Source organism: Pipistrellus kuhlii, unplaced genomic scaffold, assembly GCF_014108245.1.
Source record: "Pipistrellus kuhlii isolate mPipKuh1 unplaced genomic scaffold, mPipKuh1.p scaffold_m20_p_35, whole genome shotgun sequence".
Lineage (NCBI taxonomy): Eukaryota > Metazoa > Chordata > Mammalia > Chiroptera > Vespertilionidae > Pipistrellus > Pipistrellus kuhlii.
Window position 1 is genome coordinate 1,690,001 of NW_023425535.1, and position 25,288 is coordinate 1,715,288.

Sequence of the window (25,288 nt, forward strand, 5' to 3'; positions counted from 1 at the left end):
AATACAGTACACATTTATTGTTAAATGAAAATAAAGAAAATTTATTACCTGTATACGGCATGGTAGTACAGTAGTTGTCAACACAAACCAGACAAACTGTGAATCCTACAATATCAAGAATTTACTCATTTATTCAATGACAGTCATGTCATTATCTTCTGGAGCATCATCATAACAATCCAATTCCTGAATTTCCTGGTGAATTTCTTGTGACTCCATTTCTTTCAGAATCAGTGGACCAAATCTCTCATGTTTAGCCTAGGAGGGCCTTATTTTCGGGGGGATGCCTTATATTTCACTCAGAAGGAAATCTGTAAGTAGGTCTTATTTTCGGAGGATGTCTTATTTTCGGGGAAACACGGTAGTGACTGTCTAGGCAAGAGATGGTGAAATCCCAAACCAAGACAGGAGTGCATATTGTTGAGGGAAGGTCAGAGTAGCAATATTTCAGAGGCAGAAACAATAGAAAATGGTGAAGGAATTACTAGCTGTCTCCAAATTTTCCATCAAGTAAGTGAATTGTTGATTACAACTTCAACATGGGATATTCAGCCAGAGAGACAGAGAGGGAGCAGATGTGCTGGGGTTACCTCAGGTGCCCCTGGGCATCCGGCTGGAGATGTGGGACAACTGTTGGTTTTGGCCTGGTGCACACCCCTATTCTGGAAACAGATTCTTTATTTTACTTTTGGGAAACAAACCTTTCCCACACTCCGTCCTTTTAGTTCCAATAGGTCTGAGTCCCCCACTCTCCATTTCAGAAGTAAGCATGACCTCCCCAGGTCACAGAGATTGGTGTGAAAATGGAGGGATGACTAGGAGGACCCTGGCGCCTTTGCTGGGACTTTGGGAAGACAGAGCTTTCTTCCCACCAGGGCTGCCAGGCTGGAGAGGTGTCAGCTTGTAGCTGCAGGTGGCCATCCTGTCACCACTTCCTGAGCTTGCCTGAGAAGGAGCCCCACAGAGGAGACCAGTTCCCAGAGGAGGCGACAGAGCCCTGTTGATCATAAACCTCAGCCTGGTTGAAGAATTTAGACTTTATCCTGAGGCCCTGTGGGGGGTTCTCAGTCAAGGTCACAGCCGTGAGCAGCAGAGCCGATAGAGCCCTGACTGAGACTGTGCAGCCAACCCTGGGACTTCTCAGTTCCAGTGGTCGGCAAACTCATTAGTCAACAGAGCCAAATATCAACACTACAATGATTAAAATTTCTTTTGAGAGCCAAATTTTTTAAACTTAAACTTCTTCTAACGCCACTTCTTCAAAATAGACCGTGGTATTTTGTGGAAGAGCCACACTTAAGAGGCCAAATAGCCGCATGTCTCTCATGAGCCACAGTTTGCCAACCACAGAGTTAGACAAACCAATACGTTTCCTATTTTCTTAAGCCAACTGCAGTTGAAGATGAAAAGTTCTTAGACCACTGGGCTCGGGGATTTAGAAATTAACAAGAAATTCGGGGCTGGATGTTGGGAAGTTCTAGCTGAGGCTGTGAGTGTGACCCCAAAGTGTGAATGGAGAATAAGACCAAGGACATATGTGGGCACCAAGACAGAAACACACTTAGACATTCGGGGACCTTCTCACACAGTGCTAAGTTTGTAGCCAACTGAGAAACTTAAAATATCTATAATAATATAAGTATAATATGCTAATTATACTGGATGTTCTCCCAGATGCCCTTTCTTCCTCCTGGATGAAGCTGGGGCTAAGAAGGAAGCCACAGTTCCGTGCAGGAGGGAAGCCAGTGCCAGCAGCTGGGGGAAGGAAAGCCTACCCTTGCAGGAATTTCATGCATCAGGTTGCCAAAACCAATGCATATATGTCTACCTAATAAAAGAGTAACACACTAATTGACCATACCTTCGTGATGCCCACAAGCCAATCAGGAGTGGGTATGCATATTAACCCAACAAAGATGGCAGTTAATTTGCATACACAGGTGCAGAGCTGGGCTGGAGATGGGGCAGGATGCTTGCGTAGTCGTCATCATGGCAACAATGCAGGCATCCTGCACCACTACAGCTGCTCTGGGCAGCTCAGGTCAGAGTGAAGGTGGTGCTGGCAGCTAGGGGAACGAAGGCCCATTCTTGCATGCATATTCATTTGTGCACCAGGCCACTAATATATGTATTTTTTAAAATGAATTTTAGATAGAAACATCAATGATGAGAGAGAATCATTGATCAGCTGCCTCTTTCATGCCCCTACTGGGGATCAAGTCCACAATTCAGGCATGTGCCCTGACTGGGAATCAAACCTGTGATCTCTTGGTTCTTGGATCAATGCTCAAGCACTGAGCTACACCGGCTGGGCAGACTGAGAAAGTTTTAATTTAGGCAGTTAAAAAGACTGGTGTTGTCTCTTTCATTTCTACAGAAAACTACTGAGATGCTATTCAATGTTTTGTAAGCATTTTTCAAAACAAGGGAACATAGATGTCTCTCTGAGAACAGTTTTCAAGAAGGTGCACGCTTTCCAAATGCCACGGGCTGCCTGGCTTCAGTGCCGCTCCACGCTGGCTTCAGAAAAGCAGCGTCAACAAGTAGGCGCAGACATTTCTCCCCTGCGAATGGTGTGTTTAGCACATTTAACTCACTTAACCCATTTCTTCAATGCAATGAACATTTAAATACCAGCACATTTTAAAGACAAGAACCAGTCAAACCATGGAGCTGTCAGCCTCCTTTGAGTTTCTTTAGGCTCTTACTTGATTTTGGTGAACTTTGACTTTTGTAGCAGAAGCCTGGTTTATTTCACATGCTCGCATTAAGTGCGTTGTTGTTGTCATCCACTGTTGTTGAAGCAGACACCCAGGAGGTCATTTTGGGGAAGAATTACAAAAATAGCTGAGTCCCATCCCAGCAATGGGAGGGGGTGGAGGTGGAATGCTTAGGTGTGTGGGGCCCATGGACGAGGGCTCTACTCCCAGCCTGGGCCACATCTCACCTCCACTGAGACAGTCTCCCTCCCAGTTACACCGAGAAGCACTGGCTGTGCCGGGCTGTAGCAGGGCTCAATAACTGATAGATGTCGGTAAAGAGTGCAATTGTTGTTGTCTCGTTTTTATGAAATTCAGACAACATAGATACACATGTAAAGTAAGAGGGAAAGTTTCCCTTCTGCCTATATCCCTTGCTCTCAGGTAACCTTGGGCAAGGTTTCGGACATATTTCTACTTGTGCAAATGTGTGTATGCACACACCACACATTGTTCACTCTTATGTGATATGCACATCTTTACAAAACCAGCACCTATAGATACATACAGAGAATGTCTCATTCTTCTGAATATTGTTCAAACAGTTTGAAGGGAGAAGGCAACCAACCTTTTTTAGTAACAGTTTTACATAGTCATACATGACATACAATCCATCCATTTAAAGTGTACAACTCAAAATTTTAAGTGTATTCATGGACTTATATAGCCATCACCACAACCAATTACAAAGCATTTTTTAAAAATATATATATTTTATTGATATTTTACAGAGAGGAAGGGGGAGAGATAGAGAGTTAGAAACATGGATGAGAGAGAAACATCGATCAGCTGCCTCTTGCACACCCCCTACTGGGGATGTGCCCACAACCAAGGTACATGCCCTTGACCGGAATCGAACCTGGGACCTTTCAGTCTGCAGGTCGATGCTCCATCCACTGAGCCAAACCGGTTTCGGCTACAAAGCATTTTCATCATGTCAGAAAGAAACTCTGAACTCCTTCATCACCTCAATCCCCATTCCTCCCAGTCCTATGCAACCATTAGTCTAGTATCTGTCTCTCCGTTTGCCTATTTGGACATTTCATATTAATGGACTCATCTACCATGTGACTTTTTTTTCATGTGGCTTTTTATGATTGGCTTACTTCACTCAGCACAATGTTTTCAAGGTCCACCACATTGTAGCATGTATGAGTACTTTATTGCTTTTTATGGTTGAATAATACTCTATTGTATGAATATACCAAGTTTTGTTTACCCACTTAATAGCTGATAAACATTTGGATTGTTTTCAACTTTGGGCTATTATAAATAAAATAGTGGCCCAGTGTACAGATTCATACACATTAAAATGAAATTAATTAGAAGAAATATTTTAATATCACTATTAGCCCTTTCTCTATAATAGAAGTGTCAACCAAATTCACAATTGATGATGACGGATTGAAACACACCTGTGCAATTGGCACCAATGAGAGCTTTATATGTATCACGCATGTGCAAGTCAACTTAGCCTTTTATAGATATAGAATAAACTTGCTTAGTTAGACCTGCTTTCTGATTTAGCCAAACTTTTCCAACCCAGTGAAGCACTCCAACTTCTCTTTCAGGTAATTGTCAGCAACACAGCAGTAAATATTAACATGAAGCAGATTATTATAGTAGATCATGCAGGGAGAACAAGGGTAAAATGCTTCACAGACATTTGGTTAAAGTGTAAATGGCTATAAAGCAAGCCATGTTCCTGGGCTGAAAAAACTGCAAGGAGGCTAGTTGCTAGGGAGAGGAAGCCGTGTGTTATTACGTGATGTCATTACCTGGCACCCACAGTGACCATTTCTGGGCTGAGTTATGGGCCTCATTTTGTGCCATGGATCTCAGCTATGTTGGCTGCAATTTGGTAGGGTGTTGCTCCAGGGTGAGGTGGGGCAAGAGCCCCACCTGGGGGGAAGCTGAGTGTTGCTTTGTGGGTACCAGGTCTGTGGTGCCTTTTCTCTGTAAACGGCCAGTGTGTGTCAAGGCAGCTCCTACATTGAGCGTCTGCCCCCTGGTGGTCAGTGGTCAAATGAACACTTAGCATATGAGCCTTTTATATATAGAGAGGCTGTAAATAACATGTACAAGTGTCCTGTCAACATTGGTTTTCATTTCTGTGGGCTATATAACTAGGAGTGGAATTTCTGGGTAACACGGTTTTACTGTTTCAGGAGCTACCAGACAGTTTTCCAGAGTAGGCACCACTTTCCCTTTCCAACAACAGTGTATGAGTGTTCTACTCTCCCTATATCCTCACTAAAACTTGTTAACTTTCTTTTTTCTTCTTTTTGGTATTGTTAATTCTCACCTGAAGATATTTTTTTTCCATTGCTTTTTTAGAGAAAGTGAAAAGGGAGGAAAAGAAAGAGAAAGAGAGAGAAGCATCAACGTGGGAGAGGCATATCAATTGGTTGCCTCTCGCATGTGCTCCAACCAGGGCTAGAGATAGACCTACAACTCAGGTAGGTGCCCTTGACTTGGAATCAAACCTGAGACCCTTCGGTGCATGATCTCAGGCTCTAACCATTGAGCCACACTGGGTAGGGCTTTTATTGTCTTTATGATAATAGCCATCCTAATGAGTGTGAATGATATCTCACTGTGGTTTTGATTTGTATTTCTCTGATGATAATGTTGAGCATCTTTTCATGTGCTTATTGGCCATTTGTATATATTTTTTGGAGAAATGTGTATTCAAATCCTTTGCCTATTTTCAAATGAACTCAATCTTTATTATTGAGTCATAAGAATTCTTTATGTATGCTAGATAGAAATTCTTTAACAGATATATGTTATATATATAATAATAATCCTTTAGGTTGTATTTTCACTTTCTTCATGGCATCCTTTGAAGGATAGATGTTTTTAATTTTGATGAAGCCCAATTTATTTTGTTCTTTAGTTGCATAAGCAACTAAATAGTTTTGGTGTCAGAGCTAAGAAACCACTGAGATCCAGGGCCATGAAGACTTGCCCCTGTGCTTTCTTCTAAAAGTTTTGTAGTTTTGGCTCTTACATACAGGCCTTTCATCCATTTTGAATTAGTTTTTGTATATGATGTGAGGTAGGGATCAAACTTCCTTCTTTTGCATGTGGCTGTCCAGCTCTCCAAGCACCATTTCTTTCTTTCTCTCCCCCCCCCCCCCCCCCCCCCCCCCAAGCACCATTTCTTGAGGAGATAGACTTTTGGATCTTTCTCCACATACTGGAATCTCTCGTTAGTACAATCTTTCATTTGATTCTTATTTTTCAATGTATATTCATATGTTCTTCTTCTTTTTTCCCCCCACAAATCGTGACATAGTATATACTCTTCTATAGCACTCTTTTTGTGCTTTTTTGACTTAAACGATATATCTTGAAGATTATTCCGGAACAGCACTCCAAAGATCTCTCTCAGTCTCTTTACAGTACACAGGGCTCCATTGCATGAAGGAACTATGGTTCATTTTCCAATTATGGGGCATTTTCCAATCTTTGATTATGGTTCATTTTCCAGTTATAGGGCATTTTCCAATCTTTGATTACAAGCCATGATGTACAGAGTTTTTGTACATATAAACTTTTATAAGAGGAAGTTATTGAATCTAGATGCTTTCAATATTTAACATATATTGCCATATTGCTCTGCAGACATGTAGTCAATTTATACTGCCGCCAGCAATGCATGAGTGCCCATTCCTCACATCCTTGCCAACACAGAATGCTATCTCAGTTTTTAAAAAAATATTTTTATTTATTTTTTAGAAAGAAAGGAAGAGAGAGGGAGAAGGAGAGAGAGAAACATCGATGTTAGAGTGAATCATGGATCAGCTGCCTCCTGCATGCTTCCTACTAGGGACTGAGCTCACAACCCAGGAATGTGCCCTGACTGGGAATCAAACTGGCAAACTTTCAGTGCATGGGACAATACTAACCAACCTAGTAACCGGCAAAGGTTATTCAGTTTTTGAATTATTGCCTCAGTTTCCATTTCCTCTCTCAACAGGTGCTCCCATCAGTGATCACCTAGCCCCAGGCTCCCCCTGGGGAAGGGCAGTGCCCCCTCAGTCTCCACAGAAGGTGCCTGCGGATCCAACATGCCCAGCATCTGACCATCCTTGAAGAGGCTGCCCTCCCTCTCAGCCAACCCCGGATCACTGCTCTTGGCCCTAGCCGGCTATTCTGCTGTGAGAAGGATTAATTTTTATCCAAAGTTTAAGACCTAGTAATGTGAGTGCAGATTTTGATAAATGTTTATAGATAGGCAAATAGTTTTAATATGCATAACCCAAATGCTACCTGTCCCTCCTGGGGTCTTGGGTACAGATGAAAGCTTAACAATAAGAGCCCGAGTTTGCTCAGCAGTGTCGGCCGGCGTGGTTACGGAGAAGACTCTTCCATGTGCCCCTTCTCTGCACCAGTTGTGGGAGCAGGGCACCTCCGCGATCTCCCACACTTCTCTGGCCTCTGGGAAGCTTTTGTCCATGTTGCCCGGAGTCACCTCCAGCATGTCCCACGACCTCGCTTCTGAGGGCCTCCGCTGCTGTGTGCCCCCCTGTGGGCACATTCCCTTCCCCGTCCTTCCCTCCAGCCCCAGAGCAGGCATAGACCTAGAAGAAGCGTCCCGTAAGTCCCTAAGTCCCCACAGCACTGTCCAGATGTCAAGAGCTTTCTGGAACCTCTGGGATAGCCAGCCACACTCCTGGGATACCAGCCACAGGACACTCCCTGGCCTAATCCCCAGCCTCCCTCCCTGCTTCCGAGACCAGCTGCTCTCACAGCCTAGGGGGGTTTCCAGGGCCTCCTACGTTCCTTGGAATTGAGACCCAAGAACAGGGGGCCCGGAAGGAGGTAACATTTCATCTCACCTGTTGGGGGCAGCCTTCCTAGCCTGCCCGGGATGACTGGGGGGAGAGGGGGGCAGCTCCATCTCCTCTATGGGGCAATCCTCACTTCTCCCTGTAGGATGTGGTTTTGCCCTCACACCCCCACGTCACTTTTCTCAGAGTAAGATGGGCTACGTGATGAGAATCAGCTGAAACATGTATAACATGCAGATTCCCGGGCCTGGGACCCAGGATTTGTTACAAAAACTGCAACATCATTCCCTGGAGTCAGACATTTTGGGTCTTGAATGTTCTTTATTGGGGCATCAGGCATACAGACAGGCCTGAGCATCACCCACCTGTGAGGCAGGTCCTCGGGCTCACCGTTCTTCCTTCGCTCTTGACCTCTTCTGAACAGCCACTCAAGCAGCAACACACGTTCAAGAGGTCTGTGACCATTTGGGCAGGTGAAGGCAGCCCAAACCCTCACTCGGAGAAGGACAATTCCTATCAGGATCTGTAACTGGGGGACACAGCTTTGCCTCCACCTGGGCCCTGGTACTTCATCACAGAGAACAATTGGCCGCTATGGGAGCTCAGCTCCCCAAATGCCTTCCTGTCACAGATCTGCAAACAGCTCTGCTTTTCATTTGTATAACCAAGCCATTCCGTTCCTCTGGGACAGAGCAGTGGACACACACCAGCGTGTGGGCAGGAGGGTTATGGGCCTGATGAGAGGGTGGCCCTGCCATTCCTGGGGACAATGACATCCAGGCCACAGGTGTAGGCGGGGGGGGGGGGGGGGGGGGGGGGGGGGGGGGGAAGGGGGTAGGCTGTTTCTGGCCCACAGGAACAGACGATCGTCCCGCCAGATGTAGTGTGTTGCTTTTTGTTTTGTGGTGGTCATTGTGTTCTTGGAAAAACTGAGCCAGCACTATAAAACCAAACATTTCAGGTAAAAATCCGGATTTCTGGCTCTTCTGGAAAAATTCAGGAGATTACTACTCCCAGTCCTGCCTCACAGCAGCAGTGTCGTGGGGTGCCTGCCCCGCGTGGCCATCCAACCCGCGCGCCCCCCCTCGCACCCCAGCAGGCGTGTCCATGGTAGTCATCATGCTGTTCCCTCCACGAGTTTAGGCCATCAGCCTGCCCCCTGAGCCTGTGGCCTCAGAGGCCAGGAGTGGACTCTGCCCCCTCCTGAGTCAGAACATCAGCTCAGCCAGGACGGGAGCACCTGATCACATGCCATCCAACTGACCACAGCAGACTCTTTCCCAAGGGATGGTCATGCCATCCGGGAAGGCAATTTCCCCATGCCCGTGCCAGGGACCTGAGCTGGCCATTTCTTATCTTCCATCTGGATTTGCCAACTGTGTGTTTCCCCTGGAAGATTGGCACCCACAGGGGGCATGCTCCCTGAGGTGCCCACAGCCCCCACAGCTGGGGCTGAGTGTCTGACGCAGGTAAACTTGAGCACCAAGTCCCTGAACTACTTTGCCTGGGGAACGTGTCCACAGGCATAGCGTTTGCGCCGCCCCCCCTCCCCTCCCCCCGCAAGGGTATGTAGTGTTCTTCCGGGTCCTCTCCATCCCCCAGTGTTCAAATGTCCCAGCAGCCTACACTGGGAAGTGACTTTTTAACACGGTTTTCTTCTATAGATGGCCTTGTCACAAGTATTGTTTCTTTTAAAATATATATTTTTATTGATTTCAGAGAGGAAGGGAGTGGGAGAGAGAGATAGAAACACCAGTGCTGAGAGATAATCATTAATCGGCTGCCTCCTGCATGCCCCACAATGGGAACTGAGCCTGTAAACCAGGCATGTGCCCTCACCTGGAATTCAACCATGACTTCCTGGCTCATAAGTCAACGCTCAACCAGTGAGCCACACCAGCCGGGCACAGGTATTGCTATTTAATGTGTTAAAGGTGAGCTTATTAAGAGAGCAGGTGCAGCCAGAGCGCCCCAGGCGGCAAGCCCAGGGGGGCCCTAAAAACCTCCATTATTCAAAAATTTAAAACCAGATGAACAAAGCGTAGAGATCCCAAATTTCATTTAAGAACTGCGATAGCATTATTATAAAAAGACTTTGTTTACGTGATCCGATAACAATAAAACTGCTTGGCATCTGACAAAACTTAAGATGTGATTTAATCAGGTGGCATGTGAAGGGCGTTAAAAGGCACCTGAATGTCTGTGCTTTGTCTTCTGTTGGGAGCACGCACATTTCCTTTTCTCTGCAGGGCAGGGTGCGGGCAGCAGACAGAAGACAGGGCGGCAGCGGCGGTGAGCGCACATCTCTTTAGGCTACAAATGATCACATTTTCGAAGACTCAGCTCTTCCTAATCCGGGACAGAGAAGGGTTGGGTCATATAGACATATGACCTCGATGTCAAAGTTTTGCTTTATTTTTGGCTTAATTGACTTTATTTTAAATGTTTGAATATACACAAAATAAAATCAATTCCACCCCTGAAGATATTTCCAGTATAGCTGGCCCGGCGTGGCTCAGTGGTTGAGTGCTGACCTAAGAAACAGGGGTCATGGCTGGATTCCCGGGCAGGGCACATGCCTGGTCTGAGGGTTCGGCCCCCAGTAGAAGGCATGCTGGAGGCAGCTGATCAATGATTATCTCTCATCCTTGATGTTTTTATCTCTCTTCCTCTCTGGAATCAATAAAAATATGTTTTAAAAGTATTTCTAGTTTGGAGGAAATGTTGGTCTTATAGGCCTCCCCCTCTCCCCACCTATCCATCTCTCCAAGGACCACCCAGAGCTAGCCCTGTGACCTTGCCCGCTGATGCTGATTTATACGTCGTTTAACTAAATTAAACTGAACACAGTGCCCTGGCACAGGCATCTCCCAGAAGCCTCCTGCCCCTGGGTTTTTCGTGGAATCAAGTGCTATGTCGTCTCACTGCCCTTCCGCTCTGGTCATAGAGCGGAGAGCAGGTCCTGGTGGATGTGGGGCTGCCTGAGGCCCAGCACAGGCTGAGGGGCTGTGCGGGAGGGGGGAGGCTGCTGAAGGGAGCACTTTCACCTGCTCCACACTGATGTCCCCGAGTCCTGGGCGGGTCTGCTGACCTTGGAGTTGAAGTCACAGCAAGTGCAGGTGGGAAAGTTGGCCACTGCATTTCTCAGCAGAAAAAGTCTTGGCAATAAAAATAGGGATCACTGTTCGAGGAGGAAGGAATTTCCTGATTTAAGATGGAATTCTTAGTCAATAACTGCTTTAGTCACACAGAAGAAGCTCAACACAAAAATCTTAAGTTTTTAAAAAAAGACATATCATTTGGTACATGCAACAAGACCCCAAATTGTTGAATTCAACTTCTATATGTGTCTATCTCTTGATAAGTATTCAGTCATAAATAGAAGAAGCCCACACTGAAATATACCAAAATGTTATCAAATTTATGCTTTACTTTTACATATATTTTTCCATTTCCTGCAGGGAAAGGGCACTCCTTTTGCAGTAATATGTGTATGTGAAGACAGAGATAGAAGGCTACGTGAGATAACTCGCTGGCCTTTGAGAAGGAGGGTTAGTTCTAGGGCTACTCACCTGGGGAAAACCGGCGCCAGACGCCAGGAAGCTGCTTTAGCCTCAGGCTCCCGGGACGGTGACTAAATATTTCCGAGGAGCCCTAAGGGAGTCCTCAGCTCCGAGGACACTCTGATAAGTGAAGCTGGGCTGAAATGTCATCCCCTACTTTATCCCATGCAGAGAGAACTTGTGCAGCGGCTTCATCACGTCCTAGGTGCCTTGTACAACTGGGGGTGCAGGGCTGGAGGCTGCCTGGAGCAAAGGGAGAGTAGCTCCCTGGTGCAGGGGAGCCAGAGCGGGGCGGCCACTTCCGAGGGGTGAGCCCAGCGCAGCAGGCCCGCAGCTCTGAGAGCCTCTGTCCCCGCACGCCCAGGCCCAGGCTGCTGGGCGTCGTCTCCGAGGGGCACTGCTTTCCTCCCGGGACCTCCAGCACTGCAGCTCTCCCGCCTCTCTGCTCACAGCTAAGAGCATGCTGCGGCTTGGTGCATGACCTGACAGAAACAGGAGCGTCATTTTGACGTAGTAGATCTTCACACGGACCGAGAGGAAACCCTCCTTAGCTCCGAGGGCTGTCTTTCCTCCAGAGGGAGGGGAGTGCCTTCACCCTCGGGCCTGCCTCCCTGGGCCCTCCTCGGAGCAGCCTGTTGGACCGGCTAATGCAAAAGGAGGCAGATCGTTTTGTGTGAGAGGAGAATAGCTGAAGGGTTTTTTTTTTGTTTTTTGGGTTTTTTTTTTACAATATATTCTTTATTGATTTCAGAGAGGAAGGAGAGGGAGAGATAGCAATACCATGATGGGAGAGAATCGTTGATTAGCTGCCTCCTGTAGGCCCCACACAGGATTGAGCCTGCAACCTGGGCATGTGCCCTGACCAGGAATCGAACCGTGACCTCCTGGTTCCTAGGTCAGTGCTCAACCACTGAGCCATGCTGGCCGGGCGAATAACCAAAGATTTGGCTTTAGGTAATTGTCTATTAGCGTGTTACTCAGTATTCCATTGGGAACAAGAAATAAACCTGTAGGATTAGCCAGGTTTCCTAATATTGAAATGGACTGTTCCTTCAGATTTTCAAATATTTTCCCTCTCCCCCCCCCCCTGCCCCATTTTTAATTTTATCTGTTCCTAGCGCTTCGCTAACTATCGGATGGACTCCCAGATGCTTCCAGCAGCTGTGCTTTATTAGTAAGAGACGGCGCTTTGGTATGAGATTGCGTTTTATTATTTCCTTCAGCTCGACATGTACCTGGTATTGGAGGGCCTCCCTACGAGCTCCGATGAGACTCACAGCCAGCGGCGTGGTCTGCCTGCCGTGCGGGCCCGCCTCCCTGCAGCCCGCTGCGCAGCCCGTGCAGCAGGACAGGCGGGGGTCGCCGTGTGCTGAGGGCAGCGCTGGCGCCCCCGGCCCGAATGGCTGCTGTTCGCATCGCCGGATGCCGGAGGCAGTTGCTGTTCTTTCGGCCTGAGATGCCGGTTTCCACGGGATCAGTAGGCGTTCAGCACGGCTCTCCTGGCCTCTTGGCACAGAGGGTCTAGTTTGCCATCACCTCCTGGGGAGACAGGTAGACTTTCCTGGGGCCGCTTCCTATGCAATTTAATGTCATGCAGGACACACACATGGCTTCCGCTGGGGAGCATTTTCACCGCACACAGGCATGGCACTGGTCAGCTGGTCTGTGACAGAGCGTTAGTGGGTTGTGAAAGCCTTTACTTCTGGGCAGAGTGAGGTGTGCCTGATGCCAGCTGCCAGGCCAGCAGCTCGCCAGAGCAGAGAAATCCTTAAAACATGGCGGGTCAGCTGTGTACGGCTGGCAAATCAACTCTGTCCTAGCAGCTTAGACAGAATAGTCAGAATGAAACCACATTTGTGTTGAAGATAACATAATAGAACACACGTTAGTAAAATGCACACACCCCTCCCCCAACAACCGATTATCCCTAAATTCCCATCATCTGTCTAAGTCTAGAGCTAAGACTTCTTCTTTCTGCCTCTCTGTCCCCCGTGTTCGGAAGAAGCCGAGAGCACCGAGCACTTCACTGTCTGTGGCTCAGGGGGCGCTCACTGAGGAAGAGTGTGAGACTCAGAAGGAGGCCCGGGTTGAATCTGGGCACCACCCACTGACCCCTTCATCTGGAAGCTGAGGGCTCTGAGAGAAGGCCCCGCTGGGGGTGGGGGAGAGGAGAGGGGGGAGGAGTTACCGAATTCCAGGTCTTTGATGTTGCAGTGGAAGACCACTTCTTCGTTCACTCTGAGCTCCACCACATTCCAGTCGTCCATCTTCTCTAGAATGACCATGTGTCCATCCTCAGCCAGCACAGCTGCAGGGGAGAAAGGGGTGGTGGCAGGCAGACCGCCCGTTACCCCGGCATGCAGGTGTCCTCGCGGGTCCCAGCCGCTGGTCCGCTCTCCAGTTCTCATGGTACAGCTCCGCTGTCCTGGTGGGTACTGCCTGGCGCTGGCCCAGAGTGCCCTCAGGTCTCTGAGATGCACAGCCCAGACCGAGCATTTCAAGATGGGCTGTGATTGGATCCAGACCCACACGATCTGTGGGAATATGAGAGTTCTCTAGGTTTTTTTAATAGAGACAATGCTCAGTGTTTTAGAGAATTTGTGAAATTAGGTGACTTCTGACTTTGCTGATGGAACCTGTCGAGGGGCAATTTGACAGTACATGAAAAAAACCTTAAAATTCTCAAAAATTAGAATTAAAAAAAAAATGATTCTAATCTTTGGCCAAGGAAATTGCTCTTGTAAGAAGTCTTCCTGAGGGAAAAAATTAGACTTTTTGCAACAAGATATTTCATTCTCTATTTTGTAATAGCAAAATACTGTGACTAACTTACATACCCAACGCTATGAGGATGTCTATGAATTTTTAATAGCACGAAAATATTTGTAGTATAAGCAAAAATCAACCTACAGATAAACTAGATATTCAATATTAATTAAAATATGTATACGTAGTATAAAAAATGCCCAGTGATTATCTTTCTCTGGTGAGATTATGAGTGTTTTCTCTTTATTCTTTTATCATGTTTTCCAATTTTTCTATAATAGTCAGAAAAAATATTTCTAATAAAGCTAATGGACTAAACTTTTATTCTCACCTTCCGAACGGGCATGTTGATTATCACATTCAACAGCTCCTTCCGCTGAGGTCAGGACAGAACCTCTGCCAGGTTCACTGTTGGAGAAACGCAAGCGTTGCAGGCCTAGCACAGCAGTGTGCACGGAACAGCCTGGGCTCGTGGTTCCCAACACGTTTCCCCCCGTTTTCCGATGTGTCCCGCTATCTTTGGTGTTAGAGGGGGCCACAAGTTGGGTGAGGATGAAAAGAGAAATCAGATGGGACTGTTTGTTTTAAAGTCAGCATTCCAATCAGTCTTACATTGGGAAAAGCAGACATTATGCCGGTTAATTGTGTTTAATCACAGAGACAATTTCTTTTCCAGACTGTTGGCATGCCCACTTCATCTTTCAATCAGTTCAAGCACGGCCAGCCCCGACTGTGAGCATTTTAATTGCGTGATTTTAATTTCTCTTCTGGAAGGAACTTGAGAGAGTAACCCAGCGAGGATCTCCATTAACAAGACAGCGCTCCTCGGGCACCCAGTGGCGGCCCTAATTGACTCTGTGTCAGCCAACCAGGCTCTGCAGACACCACGTCTCTCCCTGCGGCCTGGTTCCATTACTGCGTCTGGTTACAGGTCTTCTGAAACGTCTTCGGAGGAAGGCACTCAGCGTGGACCCGTGGGAATGGCAGTGGGTCACCTGAGAAGCATAGATCTCTACAGGGTTCTGGGGATCACACAGTCCCAGCAGCACCTTCCAGTGTGTGTGTGTGTGGTTCAGGGAGGGGGGGTAGCTGGAGAGGGAAGAGCTCCCAGTGGGTAGATAGGAGGCAATTCAGCCCCTGTGACCTTGACTTTCCCTTGTCAGAAGATGTTCCTGGGAAATGGAGTTCAACCTGACAGGAAACATCAGGAACAAACAGCCTCTCCACCCTCACTTCCCAGCCCCCTTCTGGGGCTAGGTGCTGAGGCCTGGGGGTTCGGGAAGGAGGGTGTAGGCCTGTCTGGGGCTGTCACAGAACGCAGTGTAAGTGAGGCGCTGCAGGGGCGACCCGGAAGGCTGTGACCCTGCAGCTGCCACAACCCTTTTCCGGGGGCCGTCTGACCAAGCCTCCTGCAGCAGTGAGTTTGGGGTTTGTTTTGTGAGAACAGCGGCACTCTTCATGGCAGGGTGTAGCTAAGACACTGGATCTGAGCCATCAAATAGGCAAGCCACCCGTGGAAGCGGGGGTGCCGACTAACGGGGTCTAAGTGAAGGAAGCCCAACAAGAAGTCCTAAGAGAGCAAATAACTAACTCCACATTGCGTTCTCACAGCCTTTAAGGGCATGCCTCTCCCTCACCGACCACAGGACCCTTTTACCCCCCACCCCTCATCCCTCACCCCCTACTGGGGTCTGGTGTTAATGAATCTCACGGAATGAACAAGCTCACAATGGCGCTGGGCACCTCCAAGGACTGTTTTGGACCCTGAGTGACCCGAGTCTGACTGATTAAAGCCATAAGCCATCTGAGACTAGATCGTAAATTACTCTCAGGACACCCATCCCTTCTCCTCCGTCCAGGATGCGCTGAGCCCAGCGGGAGGGCGGCCAGTGCAGGCTTAAGGGATAAAACTGGAAGCAGCACCAGAATTCCTGCAGCTCATGCTAATGCCAGCTTCTCTACACGGAGGTCCCATTTGTTCTGTGAACGGCCATGGGCTGTCTATTCAAAGAAAGGTCAGAGGAATGCACTCCACGCAACAAAGTCTCTGCAAAGGCAGCGGCTAACCTCCAGCATGAATCACGCGAAGCTGTAAGGCCCCCCGCAGAATGCCCGCTTCTTTGAAGTGGCACCTCATTCTTCAAGTGGGATCTGGGCAAACGGAAGGGACACAGAAGAGGCCCCTCTTCCCAGTGCCGGGGAGCGTGCACCATCTGTGAGGGATTTACACGCACTGCTTAGGAAGTCAAGGCAGACAGACAGACAGGCTGGCCTGTCCCCCTCTCGGCTTACGCGGATGCAATGCTGATGACCTAGCATGTGGCTGATGCAGAACGAGGGGCGGTGGATGTCACATAGCGCCCTGACTACATAAAGCAGACTCTGATTTGTGTGGGTGGTTTCAGTTCCTTCTAGTTCTCTTCAGCAGGTCATTTGGCAAATTTAAATACACCAGGCAAGGAGCAGCATGGCCTGGGGAATTACTTAGAACTCTTTGTTAAGCATTAGTAATTTGGTTTCATCAGGATTGAAGCCATAGCAGAGACATTTTTGCTGAGCTATTATAATGAAGAAAGAACAAAGAGGTTCAGATTGCTTAAGGTGTAGTAGGTTCAGGAAAGATCAGACATATTCCCAAAGCCAGCAGTCTGAGGGAAATGATAGAGAGCTATGATTTTTTTTTTTAAAGAAACACAGAATTCAGATGCAGATTGTGCAGAAGGGGCTGCAAGTGCACCACTCTGCCTGCGGGTGTGGTGTGAGCGTTGAGGCTACAGTGGTTGCCGAGTGTGGGGCCGGGAGGGAGGAGGAGCAGAGAAGCCTGTGTCACCGGCCCTCAGTGAATGTTGGCTGCCAGCATAATACGCATCATCATTCATGAATAACAAAGCTAACTTTAAAATCAACCACCTGCTGAGACCTTGTGATACTTAAGTCTCCTTCAACCATAACAATTCTCCCCTTGATCTTCTCAAAACACTCCTCCGCTCCCTCCTGCAGGAAGAGCTCTCTGTGCTTCTGCCTCCTCTGCCCGCTCTGAACCTGCTCTCAGGAGGGAAGAGCCATCAGCACAGTTGATGGCTCACCCGTCTCTCCTCCCCCTCAGGAGATGAGTGCTCAGGCCCTCTTCATTATTGCATTAAAATACTTTTTTTTTTTTTAATACTTTACTTGATTGTATACACACACCCTTTCTAGAATCACACGTAGTCGCTAGTGGCTTTTCAGTGGTAAGGACCTGTGTTCAGGTGAATCTTTGCGTGTGTTTAACCACTTCATCTGCCCCCCAGGTTTCCTCAGTGATGTTTTGAGGTGCAACTGTTGGCCTTTGGTTGCATTCTTTATTGTTCATGCGGAATGTGCATTGATGGGTGGGACTTCTTGGCCTCTTAACAACTGCGTTATTGGGCAGTATTAGATAAAGATGTCCATCAAGGGATACGTCTAGAATCCTGATAGGGCCATGTCATGTTGGGATGTAAGGCTTGTTAATGATGGGGAGTGCCCACATGAAATTAGTGAGAAGAGAGGGTTGTTTTCTCTTAGGAAAACGGCAGCTCTGTAGCCCAATACGTGCTTTCCATGTTAATCCTGGCAGTTTACCAAACAGCTGATTATGGAGAAGGTGGGCAGTTGACATCCCTCCAGAATGGTTTCTATCTTGTACGTTATTTGGTTTCTCTTATTTACCTGCTTGAATACTTGAATAAACCACTCTCCAGTTTTAACCCTTCTATTCTAATCCTTTTAGATAATAAATTTGAACTGACAAATTGCACAGAAGCTCTTTGTCATTAATCTAATTTAGTGTCTTGAAGTAATGTAATTTACCTTATTAATTTGTATGAAATTCCAGCAGTTAATTTGAACACTTATTTATATGATGTTTGTATTCTTAGGTCTTTAATACAGTGTTTCTACCTCTCATTGTAATTGCATGAATTATTCTTGAAACTAGGTAAAATTCACTGAATTATTGTATAATAAATAGCCTTTTTATTATTGCCTGTAAAGAAATAAAATAAAATACGTTTACACTAAAATTTTACAGGTTATGATGCAGACCCATGACTTAAAAAAAACCCTTACAATTATAGAAATGGACAAAAAATTTTAGATTACACACAATCCTCCCCCCTCCTGTCTTTTGACTTTTTTCAGTGGAGGTGGGACCACAGTGCATATGGAACTCAGGAACGTATTTTATTCCATGAACACTGTGGCATGGTGATCCAGTCCTGCCAATATACACAGATTAGCTACATTGCATGTCATGTGATACATGTACAGCAATTCATCCAGCCATTCCTTTTTCTGGGTGTTTCCTATTTTTCAGTCATCAAGAAATGTAAAGGAAGAAGATGCCTCCAGGTATATGTGCGAGTTTTTTTTTTTTTTGTTGTTTTGTTTTGTGTGTGTGTGTGTGTGTGTAAAATTGAAAAACGGCATAGCTGGATTCCATAGTACATGCTAAATTTTAAGATACTCTCAAGTTGCCCTCCAAAATTACTGTGCCAGTGTACCCTTCCTCCTCAGGTCTTTTTTTTTTTCCAAATATATTTTATTGATTTTTTACAGAGAGGAAGAGAGAAAGATAGAGAGTTAGAAAATCAATCAGCTGTCTCCTGCACAACCTCTACTGAGGATGTGCCTGCAACCCAGGTACATGCCCTTGACTGGAATCTAGCCTTTCAGTCCACAGGCAACACTCTATCCACTGAGCAAAACCGGTTTCAACCCTCCTCAGGTCTTTGAGAACACTTTTTCCCCAGGTCCCTCATCAACTATGAATTCATCTTTTTCTAAAGATAATTCCTACGTAACAGTTGGGTGCCCATTAGTCATTTTCTTCTCGCAGTTCTCATGTCATCTGCCTCCTGTGCCTCAGGTTCTTTCCACGTCAGCCCTACCATCTATCTGCCTGATCTGTTTTTCCTGGCTTCCTCTGTAGTCTCACCTCCAGGTCTAGCATTCAGCTCCATGTACATTCATTTTAACTAATCTTTCTTGATCCGTAAAATATGCCCAGCACAATTCCAGACACTGGGACACAGCAAAGAACAGAGCAGAGAAGAAGCTGCTCCCTTGGAGGTCAAGAGTAATACAGCCGTAGTAGGGAATTTTAATAAACCATTGCTATCAGGCTAGATCTTCTGAACAGAAAATCAACAAGGAAACAGCAGCCTTAAATGACACACTAGATTAATTGATATATTCAGAGCATTTCACTCCAAAACTGCAAAATATACAATCTTTTCAAGTACACATAGAACATTTTCAAGGATAGACCACACATTACGACATAAAACAAAGCTCAGTAAGTTTAAGAGGATTGAAATAATATCAAACAACAGTAAGAAACTAGAAATCAATTATAAGAAAAAAACCTGAAACTATCTGAAAATTTCTTATCTTCATTTCATTTAGCTCTTCTTCTGGAGAATTCTCTTGTTCTTTTATTTGGGGATCATTGTTTTATCTCCCCATTTTGGCTGCCTGTTTGGGTTTGAGTCTGTGTATTAGGTAGATCAGCTAAGAGTCCCAATCTCTGGTGCAGGACAATGTCAGACACGGTTTGTGACTGGCTCTGAGCACTGTTTGGAGCGATCAGCAACCCACAGCTTGTGCTCCCTCGGCTGGGGCTGGGTGCCTTTGGATATGACCAACAGGTGCACCAAAGTCTGCTTTTCCAACCCCCAGGCCCAGAAAGAGATCCGACAGAGGCTCAAAGCCTCCAGAGATCCACCTCATCTTGTGGTCTGATTGTTATTTTCAGTCTTAATTTGCCTCAGGCTATAGACCACAGCAAGGCATGGACTCTACAGGGTGGGTGAGAGGTTTTCCAACAGGTGGACAATTGGTTCCTTCCCAGGCAAAAGCTGCCTAGATGGAAAATGTCTTCTAGAGAAAGATATCCACTGCAGTATGAGGAAATGACTCAGCATAGGAAACCGGAGTGGCTGGCTTCTGAGCTCTAACCCCAGAGCCCTCACCCAGGGATTCTCCACACACAGCTCTAGTCCACTCTGCCCACCCGGGGATTCTCCACACACAGCTCTGGTCCACTCTGCCCTCCCTCTGCCAGAGCCCAAGGTGAGTTGCTGCTTTCCCAGCCATTTCTCCTTAGCAGACAGCAACCCTGATGCTTTCCACAGCCAGCTGTTATGTGGGCACCTTTCTCAGTTCTGGTGCTTTGGGCTGGGGAGCCAAGCTTTGGGGTTTAGACCCCAGAGTTCTCAGTGGGAACCCCTGATAGCTGAGATATCCCTCCAGAACTTCAGCTGCTGTCTGTGGGAGCCCAGCCAGCCCTGTTGTGTCTCTGCACTTCCTACCAGTCTCTCTGTGGTCTCCACTTTCAGTCCTTGGTTATCAGGTTCTCTTGATCTTTAGTTGATTATTCAGGATGTTTTTCTGTATTTTAGTTGTAATTCTAGTTTGGTCCCAGGAGAGTGTTAGTGTAGCTTCTACTTAATCTACCACCATTTTAGAACTACCCCTCCTTCATGGCTATCTTTTTCCTGTATTTTTGTATTCATATTTCATTATCTTTTCTTTTCTTCTTAAAGAAGTTTGATTATCATTTCTTGAGATACTTACATACAGTAAGCCACCATGGGTCCTAAGAAGGTTAGTGATTGCAGCAAAGTGAGAAGGTGTTCATGTATCTAATCTGGCTACCAAGTATGGCATGGGGAAATCGCTGATTAGCTAAATTTTAAAACATAAAGAGGCCATCAAGAGTGCTGATGTTAAGGGTGTGAAAGTGCTCATGAAACAACAATCACATGCTGAGAGGCAGAAAAATTGTTGATTTGGATAAATGAAAAGCAGTTTGCCAGTGAAAGCACTTCAGAGCAATAGCTCTCAACATTAAAGTTAAGTTCCGGCGTGGACATACATTTTAATTTTTTACTGTACATTTTATTCCCTTTAAAAAATTTCATTTATATTTCATCTCCTTTTTGTTTTAAGTGTGTTTATTTATAGGTTAAACAGTACATTAGACATGTACTATATATAAGAAAGGTTAAAACAGGAAATCATTTGGGGTTCCGGAACAGATGAATTAAATTTACATTGTTTCTAAGGGGAAAAATGCTTCAGTTTTCTTATAAATTGCTTCCCAAACAGTCTTCTGGAATAAATTAAGTTTGAGAACCCAGGTTCCACTGTCGGTCTCATGCAGCCTCCCCAGTCACCTGAGCTGGGATCTCCAGGTGTGCCTTCCATTTGGGCTGTGTGTATCCTCCTGTTTGAGTTGAGCCTTGATCGCTATTGGCAAGTCAATGGGATGGATTTACCTCCAGGCCGATCCGCTGCAAATAGAGGCTATGACCACGGTGGAGAATCAGCAGTTCAAGGGCCAACTCCAGTGAGCTGAACTCACTTTACCAGGTCTCAGATACCCACTGAGTCCATGCCTTGAATGTGTTGCCTGTTGAGGTAATTGGGTGGTGTTTCAGTTTGTTCTGAAGCTGTCTACCACATGTGCTGGGAGGTGTGGGCCAAGGTCAGCTGCCACCTGTGTCCTGCCCAAGGCCACACAACACGAGCTACAAAGCAATCCACAGATGGCTGCTACTTGTGCTGGACTTGGAGGTGCCTGGGAGAGCCCAAGCTGAGGACCACAGCCAGCTGCCACTAGTGCTAATACGGGGGCCACTTAGCGAGAGGTACAGGGTACACAAAGGCCAGATGTTGCTTATTTTGAGAGCTTTTAGGAAAGTCGGCAGCATGAGCCAAGACAGGCCATTTGTATGGACAGACTCTGGAAAAGGCTTAGGTGGGTGGGACCTCTGGGAATCACCCGGGTGGGGCAAATGGTGTCAGCCAGGTTGATGGAGATTCAGATATGGTGCCTGCCTGCTGGCTCTGCTGGGGGAGGGCTCAGCAAGGAACCGTGGCCTCTGCCAGCACTTCTGCCTGGGAGAAGGCTGCTCTTCCAGACAGTTCAGTTCGTCCCACATGCCTCTGGTGTCTTTCAAGCTGCTGCCCCGGTGCTGGAGCTCATAGGCAGTGAAACGGAGTCCATCTACGGGCAGGATCTTCGTCTCACTCAGCTACAGTCTCCGCTGGTTTTTACAGCCAGAAGTTTTGAAGATATCTCTTCCAGCCACTGGAATTCTGGGCTGAGGATTCTGGGCTGAGGGTGGGACCTCTGGCTTTTTAGGGCAGCCAAGATATTCCTTCCAATTTTTAACCACATGTGGGTGTGGGACCAGCCTATTCTGTGTCATCAGCACTTGGTTCAAGTCAGAATGGACTTGACCCTTGCTCCCCAGCTACAATTTTTTAGGGAGTCCAGCCTATTCCACTGGTCTTGATGTGGCTTCTTTTTTATACCTTAGTTACAGGTCTTCTGTTTGGCTAGATTTCAGACAGTTCTGAGCAATGGCTCTTCTGTAGTTTGGTTGTAATTTTAATGTGGTTGTGGGAGTTTCCAAGTTCCATGTTCTAAGTATACTGCCATCTTGACCAGAAGCCAGATCTACCTTATTTTTAGGAAATGCTATGGTTGCTTAGTCTCATTATTTATTGAACACACTAAAGGTGGATTATGAGGTGATGAGTTGGTGAGTAGGCCCAGGTCATCAGATGGAGAAGAAGCAAAAAGTTAATTATTTAGGCAGTGTCCTTAGCCAAGACTACAAACATTTTAAGCTTTACCCAATAATACTGGGTTATTTACAACAGAAATTTCTCAATTAACTCTTCTCTCAGAGAAAGCAGTTTTCTCTGATCACTAAGATCCTCTGCACACTCTAATTAGAATGCAATGTCACCTCTTCCAGGAGGCCTTCCGTGGTTGATGACTTTGTGTCCTCTGGACTCTCATAGCATTGTGCCTGGAAGATTCTGTGTTTGGTCATATAATGGAGTTCATGAAGACTCAGTCTCAGGCTCTTTTCATTCTATGTGTTCTCCCTAAGCCAACGACTCATACCTTTCTCCAGAACAGACCTTTTCTCTGAACTCCGGAACTGCAGAGCTGACTCAGAATCTCTGCTTACATAGCTGAAAGCTCACTAAGTTCAATGATGTCCAAAACAAAGCATGTTCCCCCAATGAAGTATCTCTCATGTTGTCAATTTCAATGTGGAGCACTTCCATCCATCAGCACTTGGTTCAAGTCAGAATGGACTTGACCCTTGCCCCCCAGCTACAATTTTTTAGGGAGTACCATTGCTTTTACCTTCACCTCCCACCCCGTATGGCTGTCCTGGCACACGCTAGTGTCATCTCTCCCATGGACACTCCAACAGCCCCCACCTTGTCTCCTTGCTTCCATTCTAGGCCCCTCTCACCTGTCCTCACAGCAGCCAGTGTTTCATCCCCCTGCCTAGAACTTTCACACGGCCCTGCAGGATCTGGTCCCTGCCTCCCTCTCCATCCTCATCTTCCCATAAGCTCAACAAATACATCATTTGTTCATGCTTCCAGTCTCCACAGATATTAGCTCCTCCGTTTAGAATGAACTTTCTTTTTTTCACCTAATTAGGTTTTCATTCTTTAAAGCTGAACTCAAATGGAATTGCAGCAAGAAAACCTTTCCAGATGTTTCCCTCTCCCTTCCAGTCCTGGCAGTGGCAGGGCCCACTATGATTACGTTACTCTGTCACAGTCTTGGCACTACGGTCAGTTAGCAGTCATCGATGAGAAGAACATACACCATTTTATGGACATATGTCTTTGTTCCCAGCATGCCCCAGGTGCCTACAAGAGTGCCTGACACATATAAGGTGATCAGTAAAGGTCTGCTGCATGAAAGAATGATCAAGGGATCGACTCACCACCACTTCCCAGTCAGCCAGATGACCTTGGAGAAGGCACTCACCGTTCCTGATCCTCAGGTTCCAGTGCGTAAAGCGGGGTAATTCTTTTCATCCAGGTAACTGTGTACCCTGCCTGGCACCTGGAGGGCTCACAGAGCATGCTCATTTGTCCCATTCTTATACGAAGCAGTGGGAGGCGGAGGAAGGTGCTAACTGGAGCCTGGGGGTTCAGGGAAGACTCTCCAGAGGAGGTGGAACTCGGTCGGGATCTGAGGAAGGAAGGAGGTCTAGACAGAAGGCACCAACTTCCTAGAATCTCAGAGGCTAGCGATACCTGGGCACACACGTGTTGATGGCCCTCCAGCGCTTGGCTACCCACCTAGCAGGCCCTCCAGGCGGAAGGTGCGGTGCTCCACAGACAGGCCCATTGCGCTGTATGGCCCATAGCGCAAGGTGACTACTGCATTCTTGGGCATAGCTGGGCCTCCTGCCCCGCCACCGGGCAGCACACACTGCTGGGCAACAGCTCTTTATGCCCTTAGAGTGGGCGTGGCCGTGTGCGGCTGGGCGTGGTCAGGAGGGTGGAGCTTGAGGATTTTCCAAAAGGCGTGGTGGTGGTCAGAGATGATTCACTTTAGCGACTCTCATGGTCAGGCAAACATGGGTTTTAACCTGGTTTGGAAAGTGTGGGAAGTGTTGATCAATAACAATAGCCAGTACTTACAGCCAATTACAGAAAGCATGTATCAGGCAACATACCAAGCACTTTCCATGTGTTATCTCATGTAATCATTTTACCTTCTTATAAAATAGGTTGTATTTTGTTCTTTAGTGTTTATAAAGCTGAGGCTCAGAGGGGTCCAGTAACCTTCGCAGATGATTCAGGGTGTAGCATGGGTTGGAAACGTGTCTATGTATAGATTTCTTCTTATTTATCTTGCCTGCGATTTGTTGATCACCTCTTTGAATGTTTGGTAGAACATCTGTATAAAATTTTATTCCCCTCCCCCTTCACTGAATAGGAAGATTTTAAACTACTTCGTTAGTTTATTTAAGATTTATAAAAATATTCAGAAATTTTACTCTTGCATCAAGTTTCAACAAATTATATCTTTCTAATAATTTTTCTATTTTTACGTAAGTTTTCAAATTTATTGGCATACAGTGATTGATGGACTCTCTTATTTTAAATGTCTACTTTTGTGTAGTTATGTCAACTTTTGATTCATAATATTATTTATTTCTGGCTTTCATTTCTAAGTTTAAGTTTCTATTTTGTTAGTTATTTAATTTTATTATTGTTTAATGTATTACAAATAATACATATGTCTCCTACCCCCCCCCCCCCCATATACCTCCCTGGCCACCCTCCCCCTCTCCCCCTGCACATTCCCTCCCCTCCCCCCCCAGTGTCACATCCATTGGTTATGCTTATATGCATGCACATGAGTCCTTTGGTTGACCTTTTATCCCCTTCCCACCCCTCCCCTGCCTTTTCGCTGAAGTTTGACAGCCTGTTCGATGCTTCTTTGTCTCTATGTTTATTTTTGTTCATTGGTCTATGGTGTTCTTTATATTCCACGAATAAGTGAGATCATGTGATATTTACCTTTGACTGGCTTATTTCG

The 25,288-nt window shown here is 46.5% G+C and overlaps 1 protein-coding gene and 1 long non-coding RNA gene across 2 annotated transcripts in view; one reads left to right on the forward strand and one right to left on the reverse strand.

The window, feature by feature from the left end:
* The window catches only part of LOC118732160, a 23,408-nt gene extending 5,519 nt beyond the window's left edge, over positions 1–17,889 (forward strand). The window contains exon 3 of the long non-coding RNA XR_004992069.1: positions 17,706–17,889. This is a non-coding gene — a long non-coding RNA (uncharacterized LOC118732160). The remainder of the gene's footprint in view (positions 1–17,705) is intronic.
* On the reverse strand, positions 12,530–24,136 carry CUNH10orf53 (chromosome unknown C10orf53 homolog). The gene is made up of 3 exons (XM_036461249.2): positions 24,040–24,136; positions 13,310–13,429; positions 12,530–12,660 (listed from the first exon to the last, which is right to left on the reverse strand). Exons 1-3 carry the CDS (start codon positions 24,134–24,136, stop codon positions 12,596–12,598), a joined length of 282 nt encoding a protein of 93 aa, XP_036317142.1. The 3' UTR covers positions 12,530–12,595.
* Positions 24,137–25,288: the final 1,152 nt, after the last annotated feature.